General features: G+C 51.5%; 1 protein-coding gene across 3 annotated transcripts in view; it reads right to left on the reverse strand.

The window, feature by feature from the left end:
• TMEM268 (transmembrane protein 268) overlaps nucleotides 1–18217 on the reverse strand; it is a 28600-nt gene extending 10383 nt beyond the window's left edge. Inside the window, exons 1-5 of one of the 3 annotated variants that reach the window (XM_066367342.1) lie at nucleotides 18085–18217; nucleotides 12698–12886; nucleotides 8439–8548; nucleotides 6150–6257; nucleotides 5050–5199 (exon numbers count right to left, since the gene is read on the reverse strand). In XM_066367342.1, the coding sequence (XP_066223439.1) occupies nucleotides 5050–5199; nucleotides 6150–6257; nucleotides 8439–8548; nucleotides 12698–12806 (477 nt within the window). In that variant the 5' untranslated portion in view covers nucleotides 12807–12886; nucleotides 18085–18217. Of the gene's footprint in view, nucleotides 1–5049; nucleotides 5200–6149; nucleotides 6258–8438; nucleotides 8549–12697; nucleotides 12887–17926; nucleotides 18004–18084 lie in introns of those variants that run through there. The other 2 variants (XM_066367341.1, XM_066367343.1) reach the window with 2 other exon arrangements.
• Between the last annotated feature and the right edge of the window lie 1459 nt (nucleotides 18218–19676).

The following is a 19676-nucleotide window of genomic DNA, read 5'->3' on the forward strand; positions in this document are numbered from 1 at the left end:
TGCTACTTCCCAGCTGTGCAGCCCTGGACAGGTTATGTCCCTTCCCTGAGTCTTGCTTTCTTCAGTTGTAAAATAAGGATAAAGAGTGTCCCTGCCTCCTAGGAATGTGGCGAGATTTAATTAAGTTTGTGTGTGTGAAGCACTTAAGCCAGTGCCTGGAACACAGTAAGGAGCCCCAGGTATCTGTAAGAGGAGGGAAATGGAGGGGGGATGGAGGGGGGATGGACAGGGGGTGGTGGAGGGGAGATGGAAGGGGGATGGAAGGATGGAAGGGCAATGGAGAGGGGGAATGGAGGGGTAATGAAGGGGGAATAGAAGGGGGATGGAAGGAGGATGGAAGGGCAATGGAGAGGGGTAGAGGGGGAATGGAGGGGGGATGAAGGGGGAATAGAAGGGGGATGGAAGGGGGATGGAAGGGCAATGGAGGGGGTAGAGGGGAATGGAGGGGGATGGAGGGTGATGAAGGGGGATGGAAGGGCAATGGAGAGGGGTAGAAGGGGAATGGAGGGGGGATGGAGGGTGGGTGGAGGGGGGATAGAGGGTGGGTGGAGCGGGGATGGCAGGGGGATTATGGGGAATGCAGGGGGAATGAAGAGGGGATAGAAGGGGATGGAAGGGGGATGGAGGGGGGATGAAGGGGTGATGGAGGGGGGATGGCAGGGGGATTATGGGGAATGCAGGGGGAATGAAGAGGGGATAGAAGGGGATGGAAGGGGGATGGAGGGGAGATAGAGGGAGATGGAGGAGATGGAGGGAAAAAGGAGGGGTAGAGGGGAGATGGCAGGGAGGATGGCAGGGGGATGGAAGGGGAATAAAGGGGGGATGAAGGGGGATAGAAGGGGATGGAAGGGCAATGGAGGGGGCAGAGGGAGAATAGAGGTGTGATGGAGGGGGGATAAAGGGGAAAGGGAGGTGGGTAGAGGGGCGATGGCGGGGGGATGGCAGGGGGGATGGTAGGAGGGATGGAGGGGTGATGGAGGGGGATTGAACGGCAATAGAGGAAGAATAGGAGGGATAGAGGGAAGATAGGAAGAGGGGAGATGGTGGTTGAGCATTTATTGTGTAAGCAAAGCACCTACTCTGTCTGTCTATAAGGTATCTACTTTCCTAAGTACCTAGCACAGTGCCTGGCCTTCAGCCAGGGGGTTTTACGACTCTCTCCTTCTTTTCCCACCGAAACTAACGACCTCACAGATTTAGTTCACAAAGTAAAGCAGGCAGGGGAGGAGGAGGATGAAGGGTGTCAGGGCCCAAAGTGCTGGTTTGGGGAAGAGACCCCCCCCCCAAGTGCTTTCAGATGCAATCAGAAGGCAGCTCAATCAAAGACAATGGTTCCCCAAAGATCAGGACCCCGGCAGGGAGCTTTCTGAAATGGGCGAAGACCCTTGGGATCAGTGGTCATTGGGGTGGCATGGGCAAAGCTGGCACTGAGGGGTGAGGACCTGGGAGGCTAAGCACGTGCCTTCCACTGGAGACCATGTCCTGTGAGAGGCAATTCCACATTCGGAAGAACTGTCTCCCAGCCAACCTGGACTAAAATGTCACTGGGTGAGAATGCAGGTGAAAAACCTACATGTAATCCTCCGACTGGCCAACCAAACTCCATCTGTTACATAAAAACCTAAAGCGTGTTTATTTTTAAGCAGGTTTAAAATATAGTAAATTTTCCAGGAATGCCACGACTATGAAAATCCAGAGATGATTATATTTTGTTTTGTTCATTCCCTTTCAGAAACCTGCGTCATCAAGAGTTCAAATCTTGACTCTGTCTCTCACTACCTGTATAATTTTGGACAAGTTACTATTTCTCTCTGCCTCCTTCTCTTCATCTCCCAATTAGAGACACTTAACACCCCTGTATAATAAGGACTATAATAAGGATAAAATGAGTTCATCCACATAGAACACTTGAAAGAATAAACATTCAATACATGTGAGGTAATATCATTATGACGATGACATTAAATTGAAAACAGTGTTTTCCACTGTACCATACTGGCCACGGTATTTTTCAGAACTTCCCACCTGCCCTAGCAATGTGCTTTCTACTCTGTAGGGGACATGAGGCAAGGGCTGGCCTGCCTTCGCAAATATTCTGATTTTGAAAAAGAGTACTAATGCCCCAAACAAGGGGAAAACAAAGTAGTGTATGCAATGTGCTGGAGCTGTCAAGGGTGCTACACGACGCAGGTAGGACTCTAATAGCAAAAGTGACAATGGTCAGGAAGGGGGATACGTATGGTCCTGAGTGACAAGGGATCAAAGGAAGAAGTCCTTGTGCTGAGGCCAGAGCTGAAGAGGCTGTGTGACTACAGACTGGTTACTTAACCTCTCTGAGCTTTTCCCCCCACTGACAACTCTCAGTGTCATTAAGATATTGAGCGTTTACTGTATACCAGGCACGATTATAAACACCTTGCATGTATTAAGTCATTTAACTCTCCAAACAATTGGGGAGCACGCTACAATTATTATTCCATTTTACAGGGAAGACCCTGAGCGGTTAAGTAATAACTTACCCCAGGTTGCAGAGTTAGCAAATGGCAGACGTATCCTGCCTCTCTGTCAGGCTGTTGTTGGGCATAGAAATCAGGTTCCAAAGACATATAGAGCACACAGTAGGTGCTCATTAAATGACAGTCATTACTAGGAAGGAAAGGACCCTGGAGGGGTTCCCTGAAGGAGAAACAGTGATGACAGGAGTGCCACTGAATGCCTAGGGCCTCCATGCTGCAGCCATGGGTACAGACACAGGTCTTGTTCATCATCTCTGTGCCCTGCACCTGACACATGACCTGGTACTCATAGGAGCTTCATAAATACCCGTTCAACAAGGAAGGGGGGGAGGGAAGGAGGCAGAGAGCCACAGCAGGCATCCCCTAAACCGCTTTAATTCTATCTGCTCCCTGAGGCACCTGCCAGGTGCCAAATATTTTGCTAGCTCCTGCTAAGAGCAGAATATACACTGCCTGCCCCCCACCCCCCACCCCAAGAGAAGTGTCCTGCTGCAGGAACAGCCAGTGCAATTTACTGTTTATAGGCCAAGCACGAGGGCCATGAAAGCTTCCACGGAGCCCAAGGCAGCGTGATTGTGTCAGCCTCGTTGCAAAGCCAAACAAAGATCTTTTCAAAATGATTAAGCCATAAATTTCCTATTTGTCCCTGTGTGCACAGGCACTAAACAGAACTCATACCCCAAAGGCCGGCCACACTTCTCAACAGCCCACCCTCTCCCTCCTCCTGAGTCAGGCCAGAGCAGAGTGCTCGTGAAAGATCTCCGAGTCCAGCTCCGTGCCAGCTGCTGGGCAGAGGTGTGGCAGGCAGGATAGTGCACTGCCCCCAAGATGCCTAAGTCAGTCCCGCTCCCCAGAACCTGAGAATGTGTTACATACACTACAAGGCAGAGAGGAATAAAGGTTGTAGATGGAATTAATGTTGTTAATCAGCCAGCTTTAAAATAGGGAGACTGTCCCTATTTTACACTGTCCAGGCAGGCCAGTGTCATCACAAGGCACCTTGAAAGTGGAAGAGGGAGGCAGAAAACTCAGAGTCTAAGATGCGAGGACTCAACCTGCCCCTGGTGGCTCTGAAGATGGAGGAAGGGAACACCAGCCAAGGAGTGCAGGTGGCCTCCAGGATAAGGCAGGAAGACAGCCTCCCCGACTGGCTCCAGACAGGATGCAGCCCTGCTCTGTCACACTTCTAAACTGCAGAACTGTCACATAATAAATCAGTGTTGCTTTAAGTTACCACGTTCATGGTGATCTGCTGCAGCACCCATGAAATATCAAGAGGGTCTGGAATTAACTGAGAACGCAGCTTGGAATCCAAGTGTCCTGGCCACGAAGTCTGGCTCTGCCGTTTATTCCCAGTGTGACCTCGGACTACTCGAGCTGTTTGGACCCTCGGGTTCCTCATCTGTAAAATGAGTGTGGAAGACTCTACCCAGCGATTTACTGGACCAGTTTAACAGGTTAATGTACACAAAGCATTTAATAGAGGAGCAACCACACAGGAAGTGCTCAATAAGTAACAAAAGACAGATGTTAACGAGGCAGAACCACACATAAGCCAGGAGGTATCATTCTCCTTTGTGGATGGGATCGGGGGTCAGAGGGCTCAGGCTTTAAAACCCGGCTCTGGGCCCTGGCCGGTTGGCTCAGTGGTAGAGCGTCGGCCTGGTGTGCGGAGGTCCCGGGTTCAATTCCCGGCCAGGGCACACAGGAGAGGCGCCCATCTGCTTCTCCACCCCTCCCCCTCTCCTTCCTCTCTGTCTCTCTCTTCCCCTCCCGCAGCCGAGGCTCCATTGGAGCAAAGTTTGCCCGGGTGCTAGAGATGGTTCCTTGGCCTCTGCCCCAGGCGCTAGAGTGGCTCTGGTCGCGACAGAGTGACGCCCCGGATGGGCAGAGCATCACCCCCTGGTGGGCGTGCCGGGTGGATCCCGGTCCGGCGCATGCGGGAGTCTGTCTGACTGCCTCCCCGTTTCCAGCTTCAGAAAAATACAAAAAAAAAAACCCAGCTCTGCCACTCACAGTGGGACTGGACCAGGTGACCTAACTCTCCGCCCACCCACTCACTGCCTCCCTCCTAAGTCCCCGCTGCAGTTCAATGAGACACGATTATCAACAGAGCACAGCCAGCCCCCACCCCTCTCCCTCAACCCTCAGCCTCAGGCACCCCGTACTCGGTAGCGTCCTCCTGGCCCAGCGCTCTCCTGAGTGTCCAGGGGGACACGGTGTGTGAAAGGACTCTGTAATCTTCAAGGGCCGCACAAACACTGGCTCTCAGGGCCCTGCTCCGCCTCCCGGTCTCCCAAAACACAGCTTGCTGCCAGAAAAACAACCCACAGGGCTTAGACAGGAAAGACAGAGAGGATCTAATCACGCATGTGATTTCATTTCATTCAGTCACTGGGCTCAGGGGCCAGTGTGATTTTCCAAGACTAGAGCAATCTGTTGAAGCGGGCGGAAGAGAAAACTCGGACTCGGGACCGCCCCGCCCGCGCAGCCCTGCTAAAGGGCGCGTGCGTGGGGTCTCCAGACGTCTCACCTTCCGCTGGTGTCTCTCAAAGACGAGCATGAGAGTCACGGTCAGGGTCACCGCAGCCAGGGTCACGAGCAGCACGCCCACCCAGTGGTTCCCCAGGGCAAACATCTGGCTGGTGGAGTAGATGTTGGCCCACACCACCACGTAGAAAACCTGCAAGAAGTCGGGGCAAGGGCAAGGTCAGGGACGCCAGTCCTCGAGGGGAGCAGCTCCACCCCAGGGAGCACCCTGGGACACTTCTGACAGCTCCCTGATCCACAGAGCTCACAGGGCCCGTGAGAGACTGATGCGGGCCTGTGAGAACGAGCTGTTCCTTCATCGTAAGCGAAGGTAGAGAAATGGGGTTAGAATAGTTACTCCGAGTCCCTGCTTGCCTAGATTTAAAATAAAACAGAAAGGGGCAGGGGGCTCGGAGGGAGAGAAATTTGAGTCAGAAACTCACACTGATCCTTCAACAGCTTGTGGCCTGGACAAGTTATAACAACTCTCTGAGCCTCAGTTTCCTCATCTGTAAAATGGGGATAATAATCTACTTCACAGGGTTAATACAACATATGTAACAGCCTAGCACTTACTAGAAAATTAATGAAAGGTGGTGGCCATTCCTCTCCCTTCCTGAGAAGTGGGACAAGGGGGTTAGGAGTGCTATGTGACCATTTATGCACAGAGGAGCAGCAAGTCACCAGACTGTCTGGGTTCAAATGCTGGCTCTGCCATATATATGCACGTGTGTGTGTGTGTGTGTGTGTGTGTGTGTGTGTGTGTGTGTGTTTATAGGTACCTGTGTGTACACACAAACACACTATGATTAGAGCTAAAATGGACCCACCTGTTGAACAGATGGGGGAACCGAGTGCTGGAGAGAACAGCCCGGACCAGACCAGACACTGGGTCCGAGCTTCAGCAGTGGGCCAGCACATCCCGTCCTGAGCTCGGCTCTCAGTAAACTCTGCCTCCCATCCTTTTGGGGACCTGTTTATGACTCTCTGCCCTAAACTTCCTCTTCTACCAAACCCAGGTCCACGTGCACCACCCTCCCTCAGGCAGCGGGGCCACCAGCCCCCAACCTGGCAAGGTCCACGTGGCACCCCCTCCCTCCTTACCACAGCAAAGGCCAGCCGCATGGGCCTGGAGTTGTAGATGATGTATCTCCTCACTTGGGGCTCCAAGAGGGCGCTCTCGGCCAAACTCCTGTACTGGTCAGCCGGGACCTGCTCGGCCACCCAGGGAAAGAGCTCGGTCAGCGCAGAGAAGCCCTCCCAGCTCCTTCCCGCCAGCCAGCATGTCGAGGATGTCTTTCCAGTCCACATGACTCTCACGCGGAGAGGGGATCTGGCCCAGAGGGAAGAATGGGGAGCTCAGAGCACTGACAGCAATCCCAGGGCGCAGCTCCCAGCTCAGGGAAGGCCAGGCATCCTGGGGAAGGTGGGACAGCTCAAGAGCCAGAAGGATGTCCCGCAGAGGGACCCCTGCAGCCCAAGGCTCAGAACCTTACGGCAGACCCAGGATAGCCTAATGGTTAAGGTACAGGCCTGGGAGTCAGCCAGCCCTGGGTCCAAACCTTGGACCTGCCACTCATGTGCTGTGTGACCTAGAGAAAGTAACTCCACTTCTCTGAGCCTCAGATTCCTCCTCTGTACAATGAAAACTGTAAGAGTAACACCTTGTAGAGATGGCATGCATATTAAATAAGACAATACTTATATAATACTTATATATACATTACACAGTAAGTATAATATGCATAATATAAAATACATATTATCTGGATGTCTTTGGGGGCCTTTGTTCTGCCTACCATTTGGTTATGTCTTATGTGGATAGATATTTATATCTAAGTGTATGCGGGTATCTAAGTGCATGTGTACGCTGGTTCCATAGTGCACACTTGATACACAAGTGTACTATGAATACTGCAAATCAGTAACTACTAATACAGCCCAGAGTGCTGAAAACTCACATCTTCCTGCCCAAACAAAAATGCTGCAGAGCAACAAGGGCTGGCGAGAGTGGACTGCTTTAAGAAAACAGAATTTAACTGTGAAAGATGCCATTTAGGAACAGAGCAGAACGATATATTTATATAAACCGTTCACAGTTAAGAAAACCTCACCCGAAGATAACTGTTTGAGAAAAATGTTCTTCTAAACAAAGGCTGAAAGGAAACTTGGGAAGATAAACCAGCTGCTGTGCCCACGTGGGCTCAGTACTAGCAATTTGGAAAGTTTCCCTTTAATGGTGACAAAATGTTCTTTGAAACAATAATTCAATTCAATGTAAAGAAGTAAATTCTAAAATCCTTGGGTAAAATTAGCATTTCCTCTTCCCCATCCATAACTGCTCCTCCCTGGGAAGGGAAGGGAGAGGCCTCACCATGCTGGGGGAGAAACCACAGCAGTGGTCCTTAACGACAACAGCAACAGCTACGATTTACTGAACGTTCACTGTGTGCAGAGACAGTGCCAGTGTGTTCCCCAGGCATCACTGAATCTTCACAAAACCCTATGTAACAGGTATTAATGTTGCCCTCAAGATGATGAAACTGGCCTGACCTGTGGTGGCGCAGTGGATAAAGCGTCGACCTGGAATGCCGAGGTTGCCGGTTCAAAACCCTGGCCTTGCCCAGTCAAGGCACATATGGAAGTTGAAGCTTCCTGCTCCTCCCCCCTTCTCTCTCTCTCTCTCTCTCCCCTCTAAAATGAATAAATAAATAAAAATAATTTTAAAAAAAGATGATGAAACTGTGGCTCAGAGAGGTTAAGTCATCTGCCTAAAGTCACACAGGCAGCGAGGAAAGCTAGATCTGCACCCAGACCCGTGAAGCCTAAGCCTCGAATCCCTATGCTCGAAGGTACTGCATTCGCAGCTAATGAATCCAGATAACCTCTCCTCTCCTAAAATGCCCTTCCTCCCGTCTACCCAGCACACTCCGCGAGTCCCCAGATCACGTGTCTGCTCCCCTGTAAAGCTGTCATTACCACTACCCGCACCCCAGGCGGGTTTACCATTTGCCCTGAAGGTCTTCAATGCCTTACACTGCCCTCTACTGCAGCATTTCAGTCACACTGCCGGATTTATCCGACACGTGTCCGTCCTCCCCCCTGGCCCGGGGAGCAGTGTGAGCACGGGCACTGGGGCCTATTCACCTCTGCAGCGGTAGTACCCAGCCACGTGCCTGGCACTGAGTGGGCACCCAAAAGGCACATCTGTTAAGTGAAACAATGGGAAAGAGAGGACAGTTCTAATACATCCCCTTCTCCCTTACCATATCAAGCATACAGTAAGAGTTTAATAAATATATTGTGAATAACTGGACAGGTGGATAGACAGACACATGGACAGATGGATGAACGGGAGGAAAACGGTAAGGACTGGATAAAATCCGCACTCACCTGAATGCCCCAGGCCCGCAGCTGCTCTTCGGCGGCGCCCAGGTCGAAAGAGATGGGGGCGCAGGTGTTGTCGACCCGGAGGACTGTAAGCACCTGGCCATTGCGGAGCTCTGGAAGCAGACCAGAAGCTTCAGCTGGCTGAGCGGTAACTGCTACTTTGGATGAGCCCAGAGCCTAATGGCATCACCTCCTCCGGCCACGAGAACCTTCGTGGGGTGGACGGGAAAGCCCGCAGGAGACAGAATTGAGGCCGGGTGTGGAGGTTATCAGGACACAAGGCGAGACCAGGGGAGGAAGAACTTCCTCAAAATGAGAGCTACCCACACACAGAATGGGAGGTAGTGAGCTCCCCATCACGAGAGATATTTAATTACATTGAGGAGATGGTAACAGCACAGTGGTTTTCAACTGCTGACCTGCAAAAAAGTTAACCACTCTGAAGTTGTATGACGATTATATGACTCCTTCACAGACTGGCACTGGTCCATGGACTGGTGGTTGAAAAACACTGATGTAGCAGACATTCATTCAAGCACTGCTCAACCAAGTAACTCCTCCATTCCCAGTGGGCACAAAGTCTAAGGAAGATAACCAACTGTGGTAGGCAGAACAATGGACCCTCAAAGATGCCCTGCCCCCACCCAGAACTTGTGCATACGTTATCGTACATGGCAGAGGAGAATGGAGGGTGCAGATGGACTTAACTTTGCTAGTCCACAGACTGGAAGTAGGGAGATTAGCCTGGATTATCCGGGTGGGCCCAGTGTAACTACAAGGATCCTTCAGAGTGGGAGAGGGAGACGAGAGAGTCAGGAGGGACGTGACTCTGAAGAAAGGCTCAAAGAGACGGATGACTGCGGGCTTTGAAGATGGAGAGTTCAGGAGCCAAGGAATGCGGGCATCCTTTAGAAGCTGAAAAAGAAATGGAAACAGACTCTCCCCTGAGCATCCTAAAGGAATGCAGGGGTGACTCACTCAGCGAGGCCAAGGTCAGACTGCTAACCTAACGATCACTCGGCGAGGCCAAGGTCAGACCGCTAACCTAACGATCACTCGGCGAGGCCAAGGTCAGACCGCTAACCTAACGATCACTCGGCGAGGCCAAGGTCAGACCGCTAACCTAACGATCACTCGGCGAGGCCAAGGTCAGACCGCTAACCTAACGATCACTCGGCGAGGCCAAGGTCAGACCGCTAACCTAACGATCACTCAGCGAGGCCAAAACCAAGGTCAGACTGCTAACCTAACGATCACTCAGCGAGGCCAAAACCAAGGTCAGACCGCTAACCTAACGATCACTCGGCGAGGCCAAGGTCAGACTGCTAACCTAACGATCACTCAGCGAGGCCAAAACCAAGGTCAGACTGCTAACCTAACGAGCTATGAGAGAACTTGCGTTCTGCGGGCCACGGTGTCCGTGGCAATGTCTGAGCAACTACAGAAAACTCATACCCTGACTTACTGGGAACCCGTCCCAGTGCCTCTGGAACCCATTCCACATTTTCAAAGCCTAAACTGTGACCTCTAAAAGCACACCACATCGGCCCGAGCTGGTCACACAGCGTTCAGAACTCCTGCCCCGCAGGTGTACGATGAAGCAGACTGAGACTGAGGCTAGCTGGGCTGTGCCCTGAGCTGAAACCCCCTGCGGCCGGGGGAGGAACGGTGGCAGAATGAAGCGAAACCTCCCTTAGTTCCGAGCAGAGAGACTGGACAGAAGCATAAACTAGCTAGTGTGGGGTTGAGACTGTAACTCCACCCCTCGCCAACAGGGTCCCCTTGAGGAAGCAATCTAAACCCCTGGACATCCAAGTGGAGGATGATCAGACCCACTGTAGAGTATAGGTATTTTCAAATAATTATCAAGTAATTAAGACGATGAAAATAAAACACTTGGCCCGAAGTGGGTACCGAATAACTGGCCACTATTGTCGTCACAACGTAAAAGCAAGCATGTAAGAACTCAAAAGCTACAACAGAGCAACACTGGTTTAGCTGTCCAGCTGACCAGCCCTCGGACAACACGGGGTTGGGAGCACCCACCTGTCTCCTACCCCTTCTCACGCAGTTGAAATCCGAGTATAACTTCTGACTCACCCAAAACTTAAGTTGTCCCTCTTTACATCTGTGGGGGATTGGTTCCAGAACCCCTCGTGGGTACCAAGATCCACAGATGCTCAAGTCCCATATAAAACGGCACAGATCGCCTGACCTGTGGTGGCGCAGTGGATAAAGTGTCAACCTGGAAACACTGAGGTCGCCGGTTCAAAACCCTGGGCTTGCCTGGTCAAGGCATATAGGGGAGTTGATGCTTCCTGCTCCTCCTTTCTGTCTGTCTGTCTGTCTGTATGTCTCTCTCTCCTCTCTAAAATGAGTAAATAAAAAATATTTTTAAAAAAATTAAAATTAAAAAAAAATAATAATAAAACAGCGCAGATCAATGCATGCAGTTGGCCCTCCACGTCCGCAAACTCCCAACCACGGATGGGAAACAGTACAGCTGTACTTTTTCCTACCTTCCCACACCAGAAAGGATGTAAGGTGGCTTCATAAAAATAAAACTTGAAAAGATAAAATTATCAAGCTGGACTTAAAAATAAGCAAATGAGAAAAACTAGACAAAAAGAAAATAAGGGCAGAAATAAAATATTATAGAACAATACAATAAAGTAAGTATAGCCTCGGGGATCTGAGCCTTTACCATGTACCAGGCACAGGGCTTGGGCTTCAAGTCATGATTTCACTTACTCCTCCAAGAGCCCTAAGCAGCTACCACGGAAAAGGAAACGGAGCCTCGGAAAGATGAACAAGGGGGCCTGACCAATGTTACCAGCGGAGACGCAAGGAAGGAGAAGAGGCGCGCGTGCTGGACGGGGCCCAGACTAGCTCTGCATCTCACAGCGCTGAATGGCCAGCCCACGCGGGCCGGGCGCCACACGTGGAGAGTCTGAACTGCTCCCGCAGCCCGCTCCGCACACTGAGCAAAGTGCCTGCCCCAGCTCTACAAGGAGTCTCCTCGGTTTCTTTGTTTGCCTTCCGAACCTGGATTCCTGTCAATATTCTCTTTCATTTGTCTCTTAAAGGGAGAACAGCAAGTCCTCTACTTAGAAACACTTGTTTTTACACCTACATAAGGGGGAAAGATCTGAAAAGCTACCAAAAAATGCGCGCGCGCGTGTGTGTGTGTGTGTGTGTGTGTGTGTGTGTACATTTCCTACAAAAGAATAAGAACTGGCTTGCCAAAACTCAGTGAAGTAATGTCTTCAAAATTCTGAAGGAAAATTATTTCAGTTTGTTTCATTCTACTGTGTGTGTAGGTGTGTAAACTGCTTTCCTAATAACAGTGGTTTAAAAAAAGGAACCCTTGTTTTTAAGTAGTCAAGTTTCAAATTATATAAATAACCAACCACGTTTCTATGGATTACCCAATTCAGAATTATCTCCCCTGGCTTATGCTCAGCCACTCACTCATTCATTCATTCATTTATTCAACAAAAATTTATTGAGCATCTACTATGAGCCAAACACCTTAGTTCATCACATGGAAGAAAAAGACAAAACAAAGCCCCGTCCTTATGGGGCTTACAGTCTAGTGGAAAAGCTGAACATTCAACACTTTATTACACAGATAACTTTTAATTACAGACTGTGATAGTGCTATGGGAAGATGCAGAAATAACTCAGAGGGTCCTGATTTAGGCTGGGTCATCAGGAGAGGATTCCCCATGGAAAGGATATCTGAACTGAGCTCTGAAGATAAATAAAATCTAAGCAGGGAAAAGGAGGCAGGCAAAGAGCATAACAGGCAGAAGGAACAGCAGATGCAAAGGCCCTCAGGCACGACAGCATGGCAGGAACTAAGAACAGAAATCATTAAGGCAGACCTTGCAAGCTGGTGAGTGATAGCTCTTCGTGCTAAACCCAGTGGGTAACACTGAAGCATACAGCGATACGGTTGCTTGTGCATTTAAAAAAGATCTCTCTGGATGCCGTGTCAAACATGGACAGCAGAGGCAAGATGGATAAGAGATTAGCAAGGAATCCAGAGAGTAATGGAGGCTCAATCTCAGAAGGTGGTAACAGAGAAAATGGGTAGAAATGACAGACACTGGCCTGGAAACAAATCCCCAAATGCCCACTCTTATTTCAAGGCACTTCTGTGCCCCACAACACCCGTCCCTTCATATGGCGTGAGTGCAGCTCAGGGTTGGTGTGGGGGGGAGTGTAGCAGGAAAAGGAATTCAAGATCATGACCTTACCTTGCCTCCAGCCAGGAGGGCTCCCCACAGGCAGGACACTCCAGCCGGGGGAGGCGGTGGGCAGGGGGCCGGCCGCCCCGCCGGGGTCCATCTGCGGTTCACAGGCCATAACTGAGAACCAGCTGGGGAGCTACTTCCCTTTCTCAGAGCTCTGATTCATTCTGCCACAGCCAGCTCAGCTTCACTGGGCTTCAGAAAACAGAGAAAAAACAACTTGAGGCCTGGGCCTGAGCAGGCTGGGCTCCCACGCTCCCCCAGACCAAAGTCATCACAAGGCCAGGGAGAGCCACCCGGAGTCTTTCCACTGACTTCCGTCTCTCTGGTCATGCTGAGGAACATTCTCAGAGGAAGTGAGGAGAAACTAAAACCCTCTCAGACCTTGACTGAGAATTCCCCTTCTGGTTTTAAGTCTTCTCCAGCTTAGACATATCCAGGGACCCACAGGGAACCAAGGAGCTGACAGGGCCCCACTCCTAGGAATGTGAGATTGCGATTCTCTTACCAAGGGCAGGATGGGTACACTCATCATGGGGAGACTTGTTTATACAAAGGATCTCAAATAGTTTTCCAGGAGACATTGCAAATACAAGTGTTAAAATCAGGATGGTGGGAAAAAAATTTTTTCAAAAACAGTAATAACCATGAAGAATAAAAACAGGCCCTGGAGTTGGCTCAGTGGATAGAGCGTTGACCTGGTGTGTGGACATCCCAGGTCTGATTCTGGTATGGGCACACAGGAGAAGTGACCATCTGCTTCTCTATCCCCCGCCCCCTTCTCTCTCTCTTCTCCCACAGCCAGTGGCTCAGTTGGTTCGAGAATGGTTCTGGTTTGTCTGCACATCAGCCCCAGGTGCTAAAAATAGCTTGGAACTCAAGTACTGGCCCCAGATGGGGTGGCCAGGTGGATCCCGGACAGGGCACATGCAGGAGTCTGTCTTTCTATCTCCCCTCCTCTCACTTAAAAAAAGAAGAAAGAAAAGGAAAGAAGAAGATAGAAAGGAGAAAGAAGGAGGAGGAGGAGGAGGAGGAAGAGGAGGAAGAGGAGGAGGAGGAGGAGGAAGATGACGACCCAGATATTCAGCAATCGGGGTCTCTAGCAGATGTGGCAAAGGTTTGTATTCAAGAACATGAACTCCAGGGTCAGACTAACCAGTTTAAACACCAGCTCTATAACTTACGTTATATACACTTGGACAAGTGGATGAACCTCAAAGAGCTTCAGCTTTTCCACATTTAAATAGCGGTACCGCCCTGGTCAGTTGGCTGAGTGATAGAGTGTCGGCCTGGTGTGCAGGAGTCCTGGGTTCGATTCCCAGCCAGGGCACACAGGAGAAGCACCCATCTGTTTCTCCACCCTTCCCCCTCTCCTTTCTCTCTATCTCTCTCTTCCCTTCCTGCAGCCAAGGCTCCATTGGAGCAAAGTTGGCCCCGGCACCAAGGATGGCTCCATGGCCTCCACCTCAGGTGCCGGAATGGCTCTGGTTGCAACAGATCAATGCCTCAGATGGGCAGAGCATCGCCCCCTGGTGGACTCTGCCAGGTGGATCCTGGTGAGGCACATGTGGGAGTCTGTCTCTCTGCCTCCCCGCTTCTCACTTCATAAATAAATAAATAAATAAGTAGGGTACCTTCCCCACAAAGTTGCCACAAAGAATGAAAGGGATGGTACATATAAAGGACAGACAACAGAATATGGAACAAAGGACACAGGCCATAAATACTACCTCTGGTTGTTGCTACACAGTTGCCATACCTGAACCAAGAATTTGGTTTTGAGCTTCCAAGAAGCAAGAGTGAGAATAGAAATACTGTGAGTTAAATAGCTGCTGCTAGCTAATAGAAAGAAAAAAAAAGAAGGGGAGCAATGCGTGCTCTTGGCAGTTAGCTCTGAAAGAACTTGGAAATGTTTCCAAAGTCTCGGAAGCCATGTTAGTGACAGGACACCAGGAATGACCTCTAGCCACTCTGTCAACAAAAGCAGAAATGTCAAAATGCAGTTTCTAGTGCCACACACTCTGAGCGGAGCCTGCACACCTCATCTGTGATATGTCCACCTGGGGCCTGAGACTCACCCCTCACCAAGGAAAATCATGTCTAAGTCCCTGGGATGACACACCAGCCTTTTAAAAAAATAAAGAATTTTTTTAAAAATCCACTGAAATCATCTTTTGCTGCCATAGTTCTCTACGTTGGTGAAGAAAGGAAGTGTCTGGTCGGCCACATGTGCCCGATTCCCAGCTGGCCCAAGGCTGACTGCCACAGCTCAGGTCCCCCAAAAAGAACTTGACGCCCACACTCTCATCCCCTTCCATTTCTCCCGGTCCTTTATAAAGGACCAGCTGCATTACCTGTGGGTAAGGTGCAAGATGAAAATGTGGGGACCCCCTGCTGAAAAATGAAGAATTTCAAGGTGGTGACAGTAGAGCCATACTCCAGCAGGGGCGGGGCTGCTTACCAAGTGGGGGGCCCGGTGTGACTACTGGGCTTACCAAGTGGGGGGCCCGGTGTGACTACTGGGCTTACCAAGTGGGGGGCCCGGTGTGACTACTGGGCTGCATGCACTTGGGCTGGCCCTGACTTGAAGCTCCAGAAGACCACATGGGAGCCCCTCCACCAACCAAGAATGTACAAAAATAAGCCGTTCACTAACAGGTATCACACACTGCCCTGTATCAGGCTCTGAGGCAAGAATGAAGAAAAATGTTAGGAAAAGAGCGAGGACTTCAGTGCCCAAGAGCTTGGACGTGAATCCCCACTCCGCCACTCCCACGCTCCGTTACATTCACCGCCAAGGTGTTTAACTCCCTGAGCCTTGTTGTCCTCATCTCTAAAATGGCTTCGGGAGGTCTCACTGGGATAACTACTGTGGGGATAACAGAAGGAAATACAAGCGTGACAGCTAGGACACTGATCACCCTTTCCTCACAGGTTTTCCTCATTTCACAGGAGAGAAAACTGACGGTCAAAGGTATGCAGAGACCTGCCGAAGGCAGGGTGGCTAGCAGCTGTACAGCCAGCAGGTGAGCCCAGGCCATCTGGCTCCAGAGTCCAAGCCCGTAATTCCCATGCCCCTGAGACTCTAGACTCAGGTCTGGGTCCTATTCCTTACACCACTTAAAATAGAAAGAAAGAAAAAAAAGAAAAAAGGAGTGGGTGCTCTGGCCAGATAGCTAAGTTGGTTAGAGCATCATCCTGAAGCACAGAGGTTGTTGGTTCGATCCCCGGGTCAGGGCACATACAGGAACAGATGTTTCTGTCTCTATTTCCCTTCTTCTCTCTCTCTAAAATCAATAAATAAACATTTTTTAAAAAGAGTGGGTTGAGGAAGACTGCCATTTCCCAGGTGTGATCTAGCAGCAAATTCCAGGTTGCACCTGAGATGCTGCCCTCTGGGAGGGCAGGGACCACTGCCCCTCCCCTAACCCAAGACCTGGCCCTCTGCAGCTACTCCCAAACACAGCTGAGCATTTACTACTCAATTGTATCACCCCTTACTTCCTTCCTCTTACCTTGTCCTCTCAAGAGGCATGAAAGCAACAACCGAGGATGTCTGCCCTGCACTTGGCAATCACTGAAGTCCTTTACTGCCTCATCTGATCACCTCCCAGCCCCATCACGAAAGTAGTCCTTTGGTCCATTTTGCACTGAAGGCGATTTAGTGTAATGACTAAAAGCAATCTGCACAGTCCTGCCACTGCCCACCTGTGTGACCTGGAACAAAGTTCCTTCGCTTCTATGGAAATAATAATGGTAACAGCTATTGTGAGGCTTAAAGAGTTCATCCTAGTAAATCACTCAAAACAGGGCTGGAAAAACAGGAATCACTGAAGGAACATGGCTGTATTTTTACTTCAGAGATATTCCCTAAGAAACTTACAGTGCCGGGCATGCTGCTCTCTCCACTATAAAACTAGAAACAAAATCATCAAGTCCCTCTTCATCCCTCCCTGCTGGACATCACCATCAGATGGAAAAGACAAACGCAGAGAAAAAGAAATGAGAAACAGACAACGACCAAACAAGGCAGTCAGAGGGAGTGGGCAGCACCTTGGGGTGGTGGGAAGGTTGGCAACCGTGGAGGGGAGAGAGGGACTATCAAGAAGGGGAGAGGTACAGATCAGAGGCCAGGACGGACCTAATCAGGGCAGCCTCTGCACTCACCCCGCAGAGCCTCTATCCAATCTGGAGGTTGCAAGGGGCAGGACGGGTGTTGGCAAGCCTGGTCCAGAAAAGACACTGACCCATTCCTTATCAGTGAGTCCTGAGCTCAGGATCCACCCAGGGCTGCACCAGCCCTATGAGGAATATGGGAGGCAGAGGCGAACATCAGAATGGAGGCAGAGCCCGGGAGTGAGCACAGCCCTGGGGCTCCTGCAACTAACTGGTCACCCACTCCCCAGCTTCTCCAAGTTTCCTTAGTTGCCTTTTCTGACTCTGCATTTAACCAGAACTTCCCAATTACCTATCTTTTTTTAGCCCCGTGGAAGACCCTGCAAAGGCAGAGGTCCTTATTTCTGCAAACCCTGAGTGTCCAGCTCCCCAGGAACCAGAATGCTTCGCTTAGATTCGGGAAGGGGGGCTGGAGGGAAACGGGGGGGGGGGGGGGCGGAGGGCGGGACAGACGGGAGTTGGGAGTGAAAGAAAAATCCCAGTTTTCACTAGTTGGGTTTTGTTTTCTTTAACTGGAAAGTCCCAACAAGAAGCCCTAAGAGGCCCTGTTACAGAAGTTCTGGAGTGAAAAAGCCTTGAGAAACAGTGGGTCCAAGCTCTCCATTTCACAGATGAGAAAATTAAGATACAGAAATGAAAGTGAACTATTAAAGGTCAAAGAGCCAATCGGGGTCGGGGCTAGGATGAACCGGGCGCATTCAGGCCAGAGAACACCCACCTCGCCTGGCCTTGGCCTTGGGCAGCTATGTCTTGCCGCAGTCCTAGCCCTCAAGTCCTGCCCCCGGGTCTGCTGTCTCGGGGTCTCCCTCACCCCAGAAGTCACCCCCACAGGCCCGCGGCCCCCAGGAGTGGCCGGAGAGTAGCTCCCTTGCACAAGACGCGGAGGGCCGAGCCCAAACGCGTCCGGAGGAAACTGGACGCGCCCCGCGGCGACAACCCCAGGCCAAGAACGGGCGCCCAGGCAGTCACGCAGCACCGACCCGCGCCGCTCAAATCAGGGCTCGCGGCCGCACGAGCCCGCGCGCAGGCACGGGGGCGCGCCGGGACGCGCACACTCACCTGCCCGCGCCGCCGCCGCCGCCCCCCGGGAACGCGGAAGATCGGGGGCGCCACCGCCCCTCCGCGCTGCGGCCTTCGGCCCCGCCGCCCGCGCCCCGCCCGCCGCGCGCCGCCCTCCCCGGTCCCGCCCCCGGACCGGCCCCGCGCGGTCACCCCACCGCTGGGAGCCGTCCGCCGGGCTCGCCTCGGGGCCAGGAGGGAAGCCTTCTCCCCACGCGGCGAAGCGGAGCCGGCGGCGGCCTTGCATCAGCCGGGCCCTCTCCCGGGACGCCAGGAAGCGCTCCGCGCCCGCCGACCACGTGCAGCGATTCCGGGGCTCGCGCAGTGGGGGCTGGGGGTGGGCCCTCCGGGACAAGTTCCCGCCCCTCTCAGAGCCTCGGTCTGCCCTTTGTCACAGCAGCGGCTTACCTCTGAGGTCCAGCCCATGCCTAACAGTCACGGGACACGGTGGATGAGGCAATATTGGGCAGCAGAAATTTCTCAGGGACTTGTTTTTTATAGAAAAATGATATGTGGTGTATTATTAAGATTATCTGTTTGGGGACCAGGGTACTTGAGCTCGAAGCCAGGTCCCCGCTTTTGAGATGCATGTCGGTAAACTATTAAACATTTCTGAACCTTAGTTTTCTGAAAGAAACAGATTATACTATTTCATGGGATTATGTAAAGTTTAATGAGATCATCTGTGTGTTGACAACCACCAGACAGTAATAGCTGCTCACTAGACTTTGGCTGCCACCCCCGCCACCATCACTTAGGATTTTGGAGGGTCTACAGTGGAAAGTGCCCCTCCCCTAGGGAAGCACTAGTCTTGTGTATTTTTCCCTAGAGCACTTATGGACAGACGCACACACGTGTGTTTGTAGAAAAGGGAGCCTATTCTGTTCTGCTTGACACCCTACTTTTCATTCAACAGTCTTTGGCGTTCCGGACTCTGCCTCCTTTTTTTATGTATGGGTGCACAGACCTCTATATAGGCAAGCTCTCTCTTTCCTTTGCCCCTCGCCAGCAGTGGACACCTACAGAGCCACTCTTTCTCACAGGCTTTGCTGGGATGGGCATAGTCACAGCGCTGCATACATGCTACAGCCTGCATTTCTACAGCCCAGGCAGAGTGGGGTTGCATTTTTAGTTTCAGCAGACACTGCCTAATTGCTGGGGCCTCCCAGACAGAGGACTTAGTTGGCTACATGCTCTGCCAGGGGCACAGGCAGCGTGCTTGCGGACAGCAGGCAGTGACTCAGGTACTGCCCAATCATCCACCAGGCAAGTGCAGCTCGGCCTTGGGTGCCTGCTAAGTGCCAGGCACTGTACTGGGCAGCACTGAGCAAGACACACCAGATCCCTACTCAGTTTGCCTCATTTCCCAGAACAGTTTGGGGAGAGGGAAGGAAGAGCCCCATGGGATGTCAGAGCTTTCCTAATTGCTGAGAGGATATTGAAAGGGATCCTTTGACACGTGGCCCGGTCCCCACCTATCCAGATCCTGCCCCTGCGGCAAGGCCTACCTCCTGCATGCCTGATGCCAGTCCCGTTCTTTCTGCCAGGCTGCTTTCACTCGGCATTCTCTCTGCTTGTCCCGCCAGCCTGGACTTACACGTTGACACGTCAGTCTCCTTTGCAAGGAAGGCACAGAAGACGTGGGCCTTTGGAACCACCTGACCAGGCTCTGCCACTTCCTGGCGGGGGGACTTACACAGGTCGGTTCACCTCTGAGCTTCACTTTCTTCATTTGTTAAGAAGGAATATC

This window comes from Saccopteryx leptura, chromosome 2 (genome assembly GCF_036850995.1).
Source record: "Saccopteryx leptura isolate mSacLep1 chromosome 2, mSacLep1_pri_phased_curated, whole genome shotgun sequence".
Taxonomy (NCBI): Eukaryota; Metazoa; Chordata; class Mammalia; order Chiroptera; family Emballonuridae; genus Saccopteryx; species Saccopteryx leptura.